Source organism: Rhinopithecus roxellana, chromosome 13 (assembly GCF_007565055.1).
Source record: "Rhinopithecus roxellana isolate Shanxi Qingling chromosome 13, ASM756505v1, whole genome shotgun sequence".
NCBI lineage: Eukaryota > Metazoa > Chordata > Mammalia > Primates > Cercopithecidae > Rhinopithecus > Rhinopithecus roxellana.
In genome coordinates, this window is record NC_044561.1 from 84,683,836 (window position 1) to 84,701,480 (window position 17,645).

Below are 17,645 nucleotides of genomic sequence, written 5' to 3' on the forward strand. Positions count from 1 at the left end.
AAAGGAATCCCGAAACACAATTTATATCTTTTCACAATCTCAGAAATCATTTCTAATGGTTGGCCACTAGGAAACCAAATCAATAGACAATATAATGAAGGTAGAGAACATACAATAGAAGAAAAAGCATCACTGAATATAAATATCACCATCATCTCCATTAAAGGATTTTTCCATGAAGATGCAAATAATTCAGAGAAGCTATTCCCTTTCTCAGGGCATAAGCCCCACTGAGAAACCCCAGAGTCTCAGAATTTCTTTCTGAGAAAGAAATGGACTGAAAGCTATCCACAGCCATCCTAGGGATCCACAGACATAGTGTGAAGTTCCCTGGGCCATGTTATTTCATCAAAGCACAACTTTAGCTTTAAACGCTAACTCTGAAAGAACAGTAGTATGTATAAAATATTTATTGAGGAGAATAAACTAGTTTTGCCTAACTTTGAAGGTAATGATTTACAGTGATTTAAAAGAACCAGCCATGCGCAGTGGCTCACGCCTGTGATCCCAGCACTTTGGGAGGCTGAGGCAGGTGGATCACGAGGTCAAGAGATTGAGACCATCCTGGCTAACATGGTGAAACCCCGTCTCTACAAAAAATACAAAAAAATTAGCTGGGCGTGGTGGCGGGCACCTGTGGTCCCAGCTACTCAGGAGGCTGAGGCAGGAGAATGGTGTGAACCTGGGAGGTGGAGCTTGCAGTGAGCCGAGATCCATATCCATGCCACTGCACTCCAGCCTGGGCGACAGAGCAAGACTCCGTCTCAAAATAAATAAATAAATAAAAATAAAAGAAGAACCACCTGAGATTTTTTTACAGCATATATTATTTATTATTTTTTGAGACGGAGTTTCACTCTGTTGACCAGGCTGGAGTGCAGTGGCATGATCTCAGCTAACTACAACCTCCACCTCCCGGGTTTAAGTGATTCTCCCACCTCAGCCCCCCAAGTAGCTGGGACTATAAGTGTGTGCCACCATGCCCGGCTAACTTTTGTATTTTTAGTAGAGATGGGGTTTTGCCTGTGGTCAGGCTGGTTTTGAACTCCTGACCTACGGTGATCTGTCCACCTCAGTTTCCCAAAGTGCTGGGATCACAGGCATGAGCCACTGTGCCCGGCCCATATTTAAGGCAAATATGATTAAAATTAATAAATATACAAATACTCCAGGGACATAAGAAAAGTTTCTATCCACTAGAATAAAAGCCACTGCACTTTCTAAGCTCAAATTGTTGTTACAAATGTCATTAAAAACCTAAATTAATAAATAAGCAGAAAACAGGGCCGGGTGCGGTGGCTCAAGCCTGTAATTCCAGCACTTTGGGAGGCCAAGACAGGCGGATCACAAGGTCAGGAGATCGAGACCATCCTGGCTAACACGGTGAAACCCCGTCTCTACTAAAAAATACAAAAAACTAGCCGGGCAAGGTGGCGGGCGTCTGTAGTCCCAGCTACTCGGGAGGCTGAGGCAGGAGAATGGCGTAAACCCAGGAGGCGGAGCTTGCAGTGAGCTGAGATCCGGCCATTGCACTCCAGCCTGGGTGACAGAGCGAGACTCCGTCTCAAAATAAATAAATAAATAAATACATAAATACATAAATAAGCAGAAAACAAAAACCACAGTTAAGGACAATAATTCTCCTTGTGTGCACAATTAAATAAATGTGTATGCCTTTTCCCCAATTTAAAAACGAAAATTAATTAATAATATCATCTTACCTCACCAAGATAAATGACAATTTGAAAGAAAGTATCCATCAGCAAAATTCTGTCAGCTAGAATGCTGCTGCTATCCAAGAGTACTGGCTGAAGAAAAAGAGAGAGAAAGATGGCATTGGTTTTCCCTCCTCCCCACACAGCAACCACTTCCACCCAACCCTGACCCCCTGCCTGGTATCCACAGCAAAGGCTATTTACAAATGGTGCCCAGCACAGTGGCTCCCCCCTTTTCTTCCTGACATACTTGCACTCTCTGCTCCTGACTCATTCTCAGCTTTGTAGGAAAAAGAGGCTCCAAATAATTCCTCATCAATTGAGAAGGGAAATTAATGATACCTTTTTGTTTTAAATTAAGAGTCAGGGTGTTGCTCTGTTGCCCAGGCTAGAGTCAAGTGATGTGACCCTGGCTCACTGCAGCTTCGACCTCCTGGGCTCAAGTGACCCTCCCACCTCAGCCTCCAGAGTAGCTGAGGCATGCCACCATGCCCAACTAATTTTTTATTTTTTATAAAGACAGGTTCTGACACTATGTTGACCAGGCTTAGTAATATCTTTTGATCTTAGAACGAAAAATAATTCTGAATATTCTCAGTTTTGTATGTATTTTAGCAATCAGAGACACTCTCTGTAGATGAGACAGAATACAGATGCCTATATGAAAAATAGCATTTAACCCAAATTTTGAAGTTTACTACAAAATATATATTATGGCTGGGTGCGGTGGCTCACGCCTGTAAACCTAGCACTTTGGGAGGCCAAGGCAGGCAGATCACTTGAGCCCAGGAGTTCAAGACCAGCCTGGGCAACATGGCAAAACCCTGTCTCTACCAAAAACACAAGAAATTGGCTGGGCTGTGGTGGCACGTGCCTGTGGTCCCAGCTATTCAGGAGGCTGAAGTGGGACGATCACCTGAACCTGGGAGGTGGAGGTTGCCGTGAGCAAAGATCGCACCACTGTACTCCAGCCTGGGTGACAGAGTGAGACTCCATCTCAAAATATATGTATCTTTATTATTTATTTATAAGTAATATTTTATATATTATATAAATAACTATATAATTTTTATATCAGTAATTATTATCATTATTTTTTTTTTTGAGAGGGAGTCTTGCTCTGTTCCCAGGCTGGAATGCAGTGGTGCAATCTCAACTCATTGCAACCTCTGCCTCCTGAGTTCAGGCGATTCTCCAGCCTCAGCCTCCTGAGTAGCTGGGATTACTGGTGCCATGCCCAGCTAATTTTTGTATTTTTAGTAGAGACAGGGTTTCACCATGCTGACCAGGCTGGTCTCAAACTCCTGATGTCAGGTGATCCGCCTGCTATTTTAGTAATTATTTTTTTCTTTTTTTTTGAGACGGAGTCTTGCTCTGTCGCCCAGGCTGGAGTGCAGTGGCTGGATCTCGGCTCACTGCAAGCTCCGCCTCCCGGGTGCACGTCATTCTCCTGCCTCAGCCTCCTGAGTAGCTGGGACTACAGGCGCCCACCACCTCGCCCGGCTAGTTTTTTTTGTATTTTTTTTAGTAGACACGGGGTTTCACCGTGTTAGCCAGGATGGTCTCGATCTCCTGACCTCGTGATCCGCCCGTCTCAGCCTCCCAAAGTGCTGGGATTACAGGCTTGAGCCACCGCGCCCAGCCAGTAATTATTTCAATAATGAAAGTAAATTGTACTCAACAAAGAAAATTTTAAAATATGTACCCAAGTATAACAAATATTGATATTTTGGTTTTTTTCCATATAGTTCTTTATTTTTGCAGGGAATATTTAGAAAAGTTTCTGTTTTGACTTTTTTCATGTAACATTTTTACATAAGGACTTTCTATTTTATTATGTTACATACATTTTGTGAATACTGTTGGCCCTCCATATCGGTCGGTTCAACATCTGAAAATTCAACCACCCTTGGATTGAAAATATTTGAAAAAAATATGCATCTGTACTGCACATGTACAGACTTGTTTTCTTGTCATTATTCCCTAAACCATACAGTATGACAATTATTTACATAGCACTTACATAATAGGTATTATAACTAATCTAGAGATGACTTAAAGTATATAGGAGAATGTGTCCAGGTTACATGCAAATATTACACAATTTTATATTAGTAACTTGAGTATCTAAGAATTCCAGTATCTGAGAGAGGTCCTGGAACCAATCCTCCATGAATACTGAGGGTCAACTGCATTTCTCAGGTTACTTATTTATTTTCCTATATTAAACATTCGGACTGTTATTTGATTCTCTATTATAGTAGTTCCTTTACTATTTTTTTTTTTTTTTTTTTTTTGCACAAAGTCTATTCTATATCTAGGAGTCTTTCCTACAGATACAAAACACGGAATTGCTGGATGTAAGTATATGAGCACAAGGAAAAAGAAAGCAACCATGTTATTTCTTAGAGTTTTTTACCTTTATTCCTGCCTTCCACAAATAATAGCTTTATATGTCTTTGGAATTTTCCTAAAGGTATTTTTTAATAGAAATTTAAATTAAATTTAATTTAATAATTTAAATTACTATAAAAACTCAAAGTTTTATTTTTTTACAGTTCTGCTCTCTAAGTAAATTTGCTTAAAAAAGAATATATAAGTTAGGTGATTCCAATTCTCAGGAAAGCACTCAGGTAGAGCCTTACCTCTGGTGGCCCATGAAAGGAGTAAGAGTAGAGAATGGGCTGGATCATGATGAGGGACTGGGTCAGGTCCTGCCGGGCAAAATGATGTCTGTAATATGACGACTCATCAGGACTATTGTTAAACACTTGAAGAAATGGAGATCTTCTCAGATGGAACATGAACTGCATTCACAAAGAATGAGAGAGAAATGCATATAGTTGTAACTTTCTTAGACACCCACAGAGTAGATCTACCTCAGGGGTCTGAAATAGGAGAACCCAGAAAAGGGCTCTCTGGGTTCACAGAAGAGAAAGCATAAGGTGGTAGCAGGGGCTGGGGAAAGAGGAAAACTGGGAGCTGTTGCTTAATGAGCACAGAGTTTCAGCTCTGCAAAGTGAAAAACTCTAGACATCAGTTGCTCAATAATGTGAATACACCTAACACTACTCAACTGTATGCTTAAAAATGGTTAAGATGGTAAATTCTGTTATGTGTGTTTTACCACAATTAAAAATTAAATTATTGGCCGGGCGCGGTGGCTCAAGCCTGTAATCCCAGCACTTTGGGAGGCCGAGACGGGCGGATCACGAGGTCAGGAGATCGAGACCATCCTGGCTAACACGGTGAAACCCCATCTCTACTAAAAAATACAAAAAACTAGCCGGGCGAGGTGGCGGGCGCCTGTAGTCCCAGCTACTCGGGAGGCTGAGGCAGGAGAATGGTGTGAACCTGGGAGGCGGAGCTTGCAGTGAGCGGAGATCCGGCCACTGCACTCCAGCCTGGGCGACAGAGCGAGACTCCGTCTCAAAAAATAAATAAATAAATAAATAAATAAATAAATAAATAAATAAATTTATTTATTTATTTATTTTTAAAAGGGGCCTCTGGCTGGGCGTGGTGGCTCATGCCTATAATCCCAGCACTTTGGGAAGCCAAGGCAGGCAGACCACCTGAGGTCGGGAGTTCGAGACCAGCCTGACCAACATGGAGAAACCCCATGTCTACTAAAAATACAAAATTAGCCGGGCGTGGTGGCAGGCACCTGTAGTCCCAGCTACTCAGGAGGCTGAGGCAGGAGAATCGCTTGAACCCAGGAGGCGGAGGTTATGGTGAGTCGAGATCGTGCCATTGCACTCCAGCCTGGGCAACAAGAGCAAAACTCTGTCTCAAAAAAAAAAAAATTAAAAATTAAAAAAATAAAAATCATTTTTTTTGTTTGTTTTTAAAAAGGGCCTCTGGGTATGTCAGAGCTTCCACAGTTAAGAGAAACGCCAAAGAAACATTTCCAGAGTCACTGTGCCAGGCAGTGGAGACAGAATATCTGCTCTCAGAGAAGTCAGACCCAGTGAGAAAGGCACGCTTGGGGCTACGAGTTATGAGCCAGAGTATAGGATAGCACTGGGGAGGTGGGGGTGGAGGGCCAGGAGGAGACTTCCTAGAGCTCTGGGGACTGACGGTGCACCCTGAGAGACGTGGCTGAGGAGGCCACAGCGCCAGGGGGAAGGGGATTCCAGGCACAGGAACAGCAGATGACAGCTCAGGACACAAGCTGGGATGGTGCAGGGGAGAAAGGGACAAGGATGACACTGCAGCCATAGGTTCTCACCCTCGAGGATGAGAAGAAGGGGTGGGGACAGACTTTCAGCTCACGTTAAAGAGTTGCCAGAACATGAAAATGAGCTGCCTTGTGAAGTATAAAGCTTCCTGAGACTCCAAATATTGAATCATAGGTTCCTAAATAATAATCAAGGCTGACATTCAATACATCCTACGTGCAAGGCACAAAGCACTTGACAAGAACTACTTAATCCTTCCAATAAGCCCATGAGGTAAGTTCTCTTACCATCCCTAGTTTACAGGTGAGGAAACTAAGGCACAGAGGGGCAAGCAACTTGTCCAAGGTCACCCCACTACCGAGTGTCACAGCTGGATTCTCTCTACACCAGGCCGCCTGGCTCTAGAGACAGGGCTCTTGGCCTCTCTCCTAGAATGCCTTGACAGAAGGATCTGAGAAAGCATTCCCACTGGTTTTCAAGCTGTGCTCTTAGAGTCATCAAGTCCTCAGGGGCCCAGGGATGAGGGCTCTGGTGGGACCTACTATGGGGGTGGTACATGGGCACAACCAGAGAAGCACCAACTTGATCTGCTTTATGTGCTGGCTTTTCAGGGCAGCTCCTCTCAAATAAAGGATTCCATGACTTAAAAAAGAAAACCCTGCAAACCACTTCACCAGAGCAACTCCCCACTGCTAGAGGTGGGAAACCAAACTCTACAGGGCTCCGGAACTTCCTCTAAGGTCAGCCCAGCGCGGCCAGCACTGAAACCTCACCCTGACTCTGGCCAGTCCAGGGCTCTTCCCACAACACAACACAACTTTTAATCTCTCACACATGGGCACCTCAGAGTCCCAGGCACCTGCTGTGGAGCTAGGTCACATTGAGTGCTGAACAGGTGACTGGCATTGTGCTAAATATTTAATACTCGATTGGCCTCAGCTCCTGTAATCCTTATAGACACCCATGAGTTACACTCTATTTGCTAAATTACAATGGAGATAGAAATTCATCTACTTTTCCCGCTCCTCTCTCTTGTCCAGTGGCTTCCAAAGGCTTTGTTCATGCAGAGTGCAGTTACTTTCAGGAGCTGCTTATTGCTCACTCCTGGTTTTCATGCACATAATAACCACAGACATGTTATTAAATATTTGTTGCACTAACTGTGGTTTTGTTTTGTTGTATTCATCTCCATGTGTGCTCATTTTCTTGGTTTGTTGCTGAGGTAGCTGACTGTTTCCCCAGAACTTCTACACATCAGAGATACTTTTTATGGCCGTATATCAATGATCCTATTTTGCCTGTTTGTGAAAATGTATGCATGAGTTTCCTCCCCTCTGCATGTCATCTTTATCTTCTATAGGGCTTAGGGTGCTGTCTTGCCTCGACACACATTCGACTCGGGTTGAACAATCTCTGTCACCTATAGACTGAGTCTCAAGACATTAAAAAACCTTCACTTTACCCTGAGAATAAAGTTAATTTCTATCAAAATTTACTGTTCTGTAGTTATTTTAGAAACATATATTACTTACCTGAGGATACAGAGAAAAGGAATCTGATAACCTAAAAGAAGTGGGGTCTTCTTTGTTATATTGTCCAAACTTTTGACACTATGGAAAGAAAATACCAAAAAACAAACACACACAAAGAGAGAGAGAAAAATCTAAGTTAGCATTAGCTGGAAATATTCTTGGACTAAGCTACATCCAGTCTCAACTCTGCCACTTACTCTAAGTCCTAGACTAGCACTTCTCAAGCAGGCAAATGTCCAGGGTGGGTCTTGTTAAAATGCAGGCTCTGGCCGGGCATGGTGGCTCACACCTGTAATCCCAGCACTTTGGGAGGCTGAGGCGGGTGGATCACGAGATCAGGAGATCGAGACCATCGTGGCTAACACGGTGACACCCCGTCTCTACTAAAAATACAAAAAAAATTAGCCGGGCATGGTGGCGGGCACCTGTAGTCCCAGCTACTCAGGAAGCTAAGGCAGGAGAATGGCGTGAACCTGGAAGGCAGAGCTTGCAGTAAGCCGAGACTGCACCACTGCACTACAGCCTGGGCAACAGAGCGAGCCTCCTTCTCAAAAATCATAATAATAAATTTTTTTTAAAATGCAGGCTCTCGGAGGAGCTGAAGATTCTGCATCTCTAATCAGCTCCCAGGCAGTGCTGGCCTGAGGACCGCCCTGACCAGAGAAGCTAGGTGAGCTCTTCCAGGCACCTGTTCCACATGAAAACCCTCTAACACCATGAAAACTAACAATTATAGTTATGCTTTGATGTTCTCTCACACTAAAACTCAAATTTATTTCTCCCAATGGCAGATTTCTGAACCACAATGTTTTCTCTTCCTGCCTTTATTTCTGCTCACACATTTCTGGTCACTAAAGAATTGGGCTATTCACCATTTAAAGAAACCCCATTTCTAACAATAACTTTCTTCCCACAAAATCTGGTGCCCTTCCACAGTTCTCATCTTCCTGAACTTCCTAGCAGCGTGAGCCAGGTGACTGCCCAAACGTCTTGAAACTTTCTCCTTCAGCTGCTAATACATCACTTTCCTACTTCTCATCATCTCTCCAGCCAACCCTTTTCTGCCTTCTTCAATGGTTTTGTTTTCCTCCTCCCCCTAACTGTGCACTCCTTGGGGGTTAGTTCTTGGCCCCCTCCTCCTATCCTCACTGCTTTGGGTACAAATAAACACTAGAGCCAGATGGGTGTCATCCAAATCCACCCTCCAGTGTCCAGTGCTGACCTCTAGCCTGAGCCCCAGTCAGGACATCCACCCAAATATGGGAGTTTTCGTGAGACATACTTTTGCAAGTTCACATTCAATTATCAAAAATAAACTATTACATTAAAAAAAAAGATTCATCTTCTCTCACCCTAAAATTGCACTCCTTTCCCATCTTCTACCTCACCATCACTCATGCAGTTACCCACGTGTGAAATGTCACTCAATGCTGACTTTTTGGTTTTTGACTTTACAAAGAATCATTTCATCAAGTTTTATCCATTCTTTCAGTTTACATCCTGATTTCAAACCTGCTTCCTCCATCTCTACTGCCACTACGCTGGTCTCAGCACCATTGAGCCTGAAAAATCCTCCATTCACAACAATAGCCTTTTCTCCTTGCAATGTGCCTCACATGGTGATATTAAAAGTAAACACAAGCATCATGCTGACGTCACACCCCCGCTTAACAATCACACCCAAGTCTCCCTTGCTCCCTAAAGTTAAGGAGCTCCCCAATCAAGGTGTACCTTCCCTGACTCTGTGTCCCACTGCACAACCTGGCCTCATGTGACACTGGTTTCTTCAAAGTCCTCAGCATAAGCTAAAAGACCCAGCTAGCTCCCACGGGCTCGTTCCTGCTAGCCCTCCACTCAGCAAGCCTTGCCTTCTCCTATCCAATTAAGCTATTCTTTAATAACCTGACTCAAGGCTCATTTCCACAGGAAGTCTTTGTTAACCACCTGGGCCCTCTGCCCTTTGAAATTTTAAAGCAGCACTTTTCAAATTATGTTTGAAATGTTGACACTTCCTGAAAAATGGTTCCATGAGACCTGAAAAATGGATCCATGAGATACCAAGGGCAAATAGAGGGCTGAACAAAATGAAACAGTTTCCTTACTGGGTCTTTCCATGGTGCCTTTGATCACAAACACATGCTGTTACTCTCCAGGAAGGTAAGATTATTGTGTGCCAATTATTGATTTATTGCCTTGTGCCTGGCTCCACACTCACCCCCTTTGCCTGCTGTGAAATGGACATGGGCCCTTTCACTACCTCTCGTTTGCCAGCTGGCACAACATCAAGCTTTGTCAGTAGAATGCGCTGGAGGTGTCAGCTTCGGGCGCCTGAGTGCTCACTCAGCAGCTTCCTGGGTGCCGGGTTCTGCTGCACCGTGGCTTCCCCAGTGCCGAGTTCCTGAAGAACATGGCAGCCAGAAGCTAAAGCAGCATCCCTGCATGCCTCCAATGGGACATTTTCCAGTACACAGCTTTCCCTGGCACCCTGGAGGGTGGATTTTCTTCAAATTCTAGAGAGTGAATTTCTAGCAAGTTCCCCTGGCACAGCACCATGGCAACCTCTCTGCAAAAGACTCACCAAGCCATGGCCATGCCGTCCCAACTAGATCTGGAACAGCCCTGGGGAGAGGGAGCACTTCCTTGGGTGCTCTATCTCAGCCCCAGAAGTAGTGGCTGCCCAATTCTCTATACTTCCTTCTAGTCAGTCTCTCTTCTACTCCCTTATTGTATTCTTTATAAAAGACTTTCCCTGTTTAAATTACAGTGTTACTTCCCTCACTTATTAAACCCAGATTGATACAAGATATCTCCCTAAACTCACCAGGCCTGGATCCCTATTTCTAAAACTACTTTCCAGATTTAGAAGAAAAATACAAGACCAGAGCATTCGCAAAATGACTCATCTAAGTCAACTCAACCCACACAGATTTGTATCACTCCCCAAATGCTCCGTGCGTGTTGTTTCTTCCCCAACTATAATGTAAATCTCTGAGGGGAAAATGCACATTTAACACATCTTTACCAGAATGTCCAGTGTGTGGCATAAGGTAGGCAACTGATAAATTCTTGCTGATTCACCTTAAAGTAATAATTAAGTGACAATTTTCTTCTCTTGAAAGTAAAGCAGAAACCAAGACTGAATGAACCTAATGCCACTGTCCCCAATTTACCAGTCGGATGAGTTGTCGGTCCAGCCACCGGAGCACATCAGGTCCCTCCTCTGACTCCGCTCGGAACACCCCAAGCCGTGCCATCAAGACTGCTGCAGCCTCCTGGTCAAATGCTGCTTCTATGTGCCTGAGCTGACTCTGTACATCTGCCCAACTGACAGTTCCAGAGTTAGTGCCATGCTTATGTTTAGGAGAGAACAGAAAGCCAGACATCCGTTCAGATAAAGAAACACAGGCTAGGTGCAGTGGCTCATTCCTGAAATCCCAACACTTTGGGAGGGCGAGGTGGCAGGAATGCTTGAGCCTAGAAGTTCAAGACCAGCCTGGGCAACACTGTGAGATCCCCATCTCGCTACAAAAAGTAAAAAAATTAGCCAGTTTTGGTGGCAGGTGCCTGGGGTCCCAGCTACTTGGGAGGCTGAAGTGGGAGGATCACTTGAGCACGGGAGGTTGAGGCTGCAGTGAGTTGATTGTGCCACTGTACTCCAGCTTAGGCAACAGAGCGAGACTGTCTCCAAATGATAATAATAATAAAGTTTTAATGAACTCTATTTCCTACAGAAAGATGATTCTTCTAGGCAAGTATTCATAGGCCCAACTGGGTTAGCCAAAAATGTCTCCTCTTCTCATCAAATAAGCCAATGAGGTCTGGTGAGAACCATTCAATGGAATCAAAAAGACAGACTAACAAATGTTAAAGTATCTCTTCAAGGGAAAAATGTCAGGCAGTTCCTCAACAGAAAGGAAACCGGGGCTGCTTACTTTCGGGCGATGGTGGTCACGCGGATGCGTCTCTGGGTGCTGGAGTGCTGATAATGCGTGACAAACTGGATGGCTCCTCTGCCTCCTTGGGGGATAGGGGCATTGTGCTGCAGGATGAGAGGCCATAACCTTGTCTGTTATAGGCACGACGCAAACACAGTGACAGAGTCCACTGTACTCTTCTAAAATGACTGACACAGCAATGATGGGAAGGTTCTTGACACATTTTGAAGGGCACACTTAGGATTTGCACATTTCACTGCATATAACCTTTATCTCCAAAAAAGATGAAGACCTACATTCAATACTGAACTTAAGTTAATGATATACCTGCTGAAGGGTTTAGGCACGAAATACGTGGATGACTGTGGCTTGTTTTGAAATGCATCAAAAGGAAGATGGATTAATGGATCACAAACTGGACAAGTTATTGCTGATGAATTGTCCAGTTTGTGATGGACTGTTAATCATTAAACAAACACAGGCATCCCTCACTTATTTGCAGATTTTTTAACAAATTGAAGATTCGTGGCAATCATGCATCAAGCAAGTCTATCAGTGCCAGTTTTCCAACATGTGCTCACTTCATGTCTCTGTGTCGCAGTTCAGTAATTCTCACAATATTTCAAACTTTTTCATTATTATTATATATCTGCTATGGTGATCTATGATCAGTGATCTTTGATGTTACCATTTTAATTGTTTTGGGGTGCTACAAACTGCACCCATATAAGATGGCAAACTTAACTGATAAATGTCATATGTATTCTGGTTGCTCCACTGACTGACCTTTCCCTCATCTCTCTCCTCCTCCTTGGGCCTCCCCTATTTCCTGAGATACAACAATATTGAAATGTGGCCAACTAATAACCCTACAATGCCCTCTTAAGTGTTCAAGTGAAAGGAAGAGTCACACGTCTCTCACTTTAAATCAAAAGCTAAAAATCATTAATCTTAGTAGGAAAGGTACGTTGAAAGCCAAGATAGCTGAAAGCTAGGCCTCTTGCCCCAAACTGCCAAGCTGTGAATGCAAAGAAAAAGTTGGAAATTAAAAGTGAACACGTGAATGATGAGAAAGTGAAACAGCCTTACTGCTGATATGGAGAACGTTTTAGAAGTCTGAATAGAAAATTAAACCAGGCACTACATTCCCTTAAGCCAGGGCTTAATCCAGAGCAAGGTGCTAACTCTCTTCAATTTATGAAGGCGGAGAGAGGTAAGGAAGCTGCAGGAGAAAAGTTGGAAGCTGGCAGAGGTTGGTTCCTGAGGTTTAGGGAAAGAAGCCATCTTCATAGCATAATGGCACAAGGTGAAGCAGCATGTGCTGATGTAGAAACTGCTGCAAGTTATTCAGATTAGCTAAGATCACTGATGAAGGTGGCTACACTAAACAACAGATTTTCAATGTAAAGGAAATAACTCTTCTGTTGGAAGAAGATGTCATCTAGGATTTTCACAGCTAGAGAGAAGTCAATGCCTGGCTTTAAAGCTTCAAAGGGCAGGTTGACTCTCTTGTTAGGAATTAATGCAACTGGTGACTTTATTTTGTTTTTCTAAGATGGGGTCTTGCTCTGTCACCTAGGCTGGAGTGGAGTGGCATGATCTCAGCTCACAGCAACCTCGGCCTCACAGGTTTAAGAGATTCTCCCACCTCAGCCTCCCAAGTAGTTGGGACTACAGGCTTACACCACCACGTCTGGCTATTTTTTGTATTTCTGATAGAAGTGAGGCCTCACCACATTGCCCAGTCTGGTCTTGAACTCCTGAGCTCAAGCAATCCACCCACCTGGCCTCCCAAAGTGCTGGGATTACAGGTGTGAGTCACCACACCCAGCCAGCTGGTGACTTTAAGTTGAAGCCAATGTTCATTTACCATTCCAAGTATCCTAGGACTCTTAAGAATCGTGCTCAATCTGCGCTTCCTGTGCTCTACAAAAGGAACAACAAAGCCTGGATGACAGCACATCTGTTTACAGCATGGCTTACTAAATATTTAAAGCCCACTCTTGAGACCTGCTGCTTAGAAAAAAAAGACTCCTTTCAAAATATTACTGCTCATTGACAATGCACCTGGTCACTCAAGAGCTCTGAGGGAGATATAAAGGAGATCAACGTTTTCATGCCTGCTAACACAACATCCATCCTGCATCCCATGAATCAAGGAGAAATGTCAACTTTCAAGTCTTATTACTCAAGGAACACATTTTATAAGACTATAGCTGCCATACATAGTGATTCCTGGGATGGATCCGGGCAAAGAAAATGAAGAATCTTCTGAAAAGGATTCACCATTCTAGATGTCATTGAAACACTCATCATTCATGGGAAGAGGTCAAAATATCAACTTTCACGGGAGTTTGGAATTTTACTCCAATTCTCATAGACAATTTTGAGGGGTTTGAGACTTCAGTGGAGGAAGTCACTGAAGATGTGGTGGAGGCAGCAAGATAACTAGAATTAGAAGTGGATCCTCAGCTGGGCACGGTGGCTTACACCTGTAATCCCAGCACCTTGGAGGCCGAGGCAGGTGGATCACCGAGGCCAGGAGTTCGAGACCAGCTGGGACAATATTGTGAAACCCCGTCTCTAATAAAAATACAAAAATTAGGTGGCTTTGGTAGCAGGCACCTGTAATCCCAGCTACTCGGGAGGCTGAGGCAGCAGAATTGCTTGACCCTGGGATGCAGAGGTTGCAGTGAGCTGAGATGGCGCCACTGCACTCCAGTCGGAGCAACACAGCAAGACTCTGTCTCAAAAAAAAAAAAAAAAAAAAAAAAAAGTGGATCCTGGCCAGGTGTGGTGGCTCACACCTGTAATCCCAGCACTTTGAGAGACTGAGGTGGGAGGATCACTTGAGCCCAGGAGTTCGAGACCAGTCTGGGCAACAGAGAGAGACCCCATCTCTTTTTTTTTTTTTTTTTTTTGAGACGGAGTCTCACTCTGTTGCCCAGGCTGGAGTACAGTGGCACAATCTTGGCTCACAGCAAGCTCCGCCTCCTGGGTTCACACCATTCTCCTGCCTCAGCCTCCCAAGTGGCTGGGACTACAGGCACCCGCCACCATGCCTGGCTAATTTTGCTTTGTATTTTTAGTAGAGATGGGGTTTCACTGTGTTAGCCAGGATGGTCTCGATCTTCTGACCTCATGATCTGCCCGCCTTCGCCTCCCAACGTGTTGAGATTACAGGCATGAGCCACCGCACCCAGCCTTTTTTTTTTAGACAGAATCTCCCTCTGTCTCCCAGGCTGGAGTGCAGTGGCACAATCTTGGCTCACTGCAACCTCCACCTCTCGAGTTAAGCAATTCTCCTGTCTCAGCCTCCTGAGTAGCTGGGATTACAGGTGCGCGCCACCATGCCCAGCTAATTTTTCTCGTATTTTTAGTAGAGACAGGGTTTCACCATTGTTGTTTAGGCTGGTCTAGAATTCCTGACTTCATGATCCGCCCGCCTCAGCCTCCCAAAGTGCTGGGATTACAGGCCTGAGCCACCACGCCTGGCCTATTTTTTTTTATTAAAAAGATAAAGAAGTGGATCCTGAAGATGGGCCTGAATTGCTACAATTTCATGATAAAATTTTAACAGATTCAGAGTTGTTTCTTATGGATAAGCAAAGAAAGTGGTTTGTTGAGATGTAATCTACTCCTCATGAAGATGCTGTGACATTGTTGAGATGACAAGAAAAGACTTACAATATTAGATACATTTAGTTGATAAAGCAGCAGCAAGGTTTAAGAGCATTGATTACATTTTTGAAAGAAGTTCTACTGTGGGTAAAAACTATCAAACAACACTGCATGCTACAAAGAAATCTTTCCTGGAAGAGTCTACCAAAAATTTCATAGTTGCCTTATTTTAAGAAATTCCCAGGCCGGGCACAGTGGCTCACACCTGTAATTCCAACACTTTGGGAGGCTGAGGCAAGTGGATCACTTGAGGTCAGGAGTTCAAGACCAGCCTGGCCAATGTGGCAAAACCCTGTCTCTACTAAAAATACAAAAACTAGCCAGGCATGGTGGCAGACACCTGTAATCCTAGCTACTCGGGAGGCCGGGGTGGGAGAATGGCTTGAACCTGGGAGGTGGAGGTTGCAGTGAGCCAGGATCACACCACTGCACTCCAGCCTGGGATGATAGAACAAGACTTCGTCTTAATTAAAAAAAAAAAAAAAAAAGAAGAAAAGAAACTGCCACAGCCACTCACCCTACAGAACTACCAACGTGATCAGTCAGCAACCAACAACATCAATGTAAAACCTTCCACCAGCAAAAGATTATGACTCGCTGAAGGATCAGATGATCATTAACGTTTTTCAGCGATACAGTTGACCCTTGAGCAACACAGGTCTGAACTGTATGGGTCCACTTGCATGTGGATTTTCTTCTGCCTCTGCCACCTGAGACTACAAGACCAAGCCCTCCTCTTCCTCCTCCTCTTCAGCCTACTGAACATGAAGACGAGTATGAAGACTTCGCGACGTCCATGTCCACTTAACAAACAGTAAATGCATTTTCCCTCCCTTATGATTTTTTGAATAACATTCTCTTTTCTCTAGCTTACTTTATCGTAAGAATATAGGATATAATATATATTACTTACAAAATATGTGTTAATCAATGGTTATCGGTCAGGTTTCCAGTCAACAGTGGACTACCAGTAGTTAAGTTTTGGGGGAGTTACGTTTGTATGTGGATTTTTAACTGTGCAGTGTCGGCACCCCAACACTACTCAAGGGTCAACTGTAAAGTAGTTTTTTAATTAAAGAACGAACAGGCCGGGCGTGATGGCTCACGCCTGTAATCCCAGCACTTTGGGAGGCCGAGGCGGGCGGATCACGAGGTCAGGAGATTGAGACCATCCTGGCTAACATTGTGAAACCCCGTCTCTACTAAAAATACAAAAAAAATTAGCCAGGCGTGGTGGCGGGCACCTGTAGTCCCAGCTACTCGGGAGGCTGAGGCAGGAGAATGGAGTGAACCTGGCAGGCGGAGCTTGCAGTGAGCTGAGATGCACCACTGCACTCCAGCCTGGGAAACAGAGCGAGACTCCGTCTCAAAAAAAAAGAAAAGCAGAATGAAAAATGTTTTCAAAGACATAACACTATTTAACACTTAACACACTATAGTGTAAACATTACTTTTATATGCAGTAGGAAACAAAAATATTCACGTGACTTGCTTTATTGCAATATTCACTTTATTGTGGTAGTGTGGAATTGAACCCACAATATTTCCAAGGTATGCCAGTACAGTAAAATGTTAATTACAGAATCAAGTTGATGGGTGCACCTAGGTACTACGTGTTCACTATACATTTCTTTCAATTTTTCTGTATGTTTGGCATTTTTCATAATAAAATATTAGAGAAAGAATCAATGTACTCAAAAATTCACTGACATGATGATGACTAGTAAAATCCATTACACTTCTAATGACCTTATCAGTTCAAAATAAAGGGACAAAAGTAATTTGCTGCCTGACTCCGACTAAACCCTTGAAGGAAGAAATAAGAGGAGGTCATGCCAGACTATCATCAGGCCTAATACAATACCCAAGGAATATTGGTTTGTAAAGAAAGTAACCAGAGACCACTGGTTTGAGATAAATCACAGAACAGGACACTAAGACATGAAGACATGTGAAGAAATCCAACTCACCTGATTGACAACTTCAAAATAGATGCCAAATGTAGATGTAGGATCTAGGCCACAGATTTTCCACTGACTCGTGCCACCAACACCAAGTTCCTAGGGGTGGGAAGAGGAATTTAAAAAACAAAACCAGAAAACCATCCCTATGGTTAATCGCTAATGAAAAGTACTGACTGAGTAGGGCAGGCTACTTAGAGTATCTTCTTTTAGGACAACATTTAAGTTGAAATGAAATCTTCTACTGAAAAGAGAACAACTGCAGACCAGATGAAGGCTGAATATTTACATTTATACTTTAAAATTAAGCTTTTTATATTGACATTCTGACTAATTTTTATTATATCACATATACTACACATATATGTTGTTTATATTTATTTATTTTGAGATGGTCTCTCCCTCTGTTGCCCAGACTGGAGTGCCGTAATACAATCACAGCTCACTGTAGCCTCGACCTCCTGGGTTCAAGCAATCCTCCTGCCTCAGCCTCCCAAAGTGTTGGGATTACAGGTGTGACCCATCGTTCCGGGTTTACACATACATTGTGTGTGTGTGTGTGTGTGTGTGTGTGTGTGTGTTGGGGGGGGTGTCTCCGCATGATACATAACACTGAAATCCACAAATAATCAAGTCAGAC

At 43.7% G+C, this 17,645-nt stretch overlaps 1 protein-coding gene across 5 annotated transcripts in view; it reads right to left on the reverse strand.

Annotated features, from left to right (window-relative positions):
- The window catches only part of SEC23B (SEC23 homolog B, coat complex II component), a 51,679-nt gene that overhangs the window by 10,799 nt on the left and 23,235 nt on the right, over positions 1–17,645 (reverse strand). For all 5 annotated transcript variants that reach the window (XM_010369850.2, XM_030914964.1, XM_030914966.1 and 2 more), the window contains 6 exons: positions 17,015–17,104; positions 11,361–11,467; positions 10,599–10,752; positions 7,429–7,506; positions 4,361–4,522; positions 1,722–1,808 (listed from right to left, as the gene is read on the reverse strand). In XM_010369850.2, coding sequence (XP_010368152.1) covers positions 1,722–1,808; positions 4,361–4,522; positions 7,429–7,506; positions 10,599–10,752; positions 11,361–11,467; positions 17,015–17,104 — 678 coding nt within the window. The remainder of the gene's footprint in view (positions 1–1,721; positions 1,809–4,360; positions 4,523–7,428; positions 7,507–10,598; positions 10,753–11,360; positions 11,468–17,014; positions 17,105–17,645) is intronic.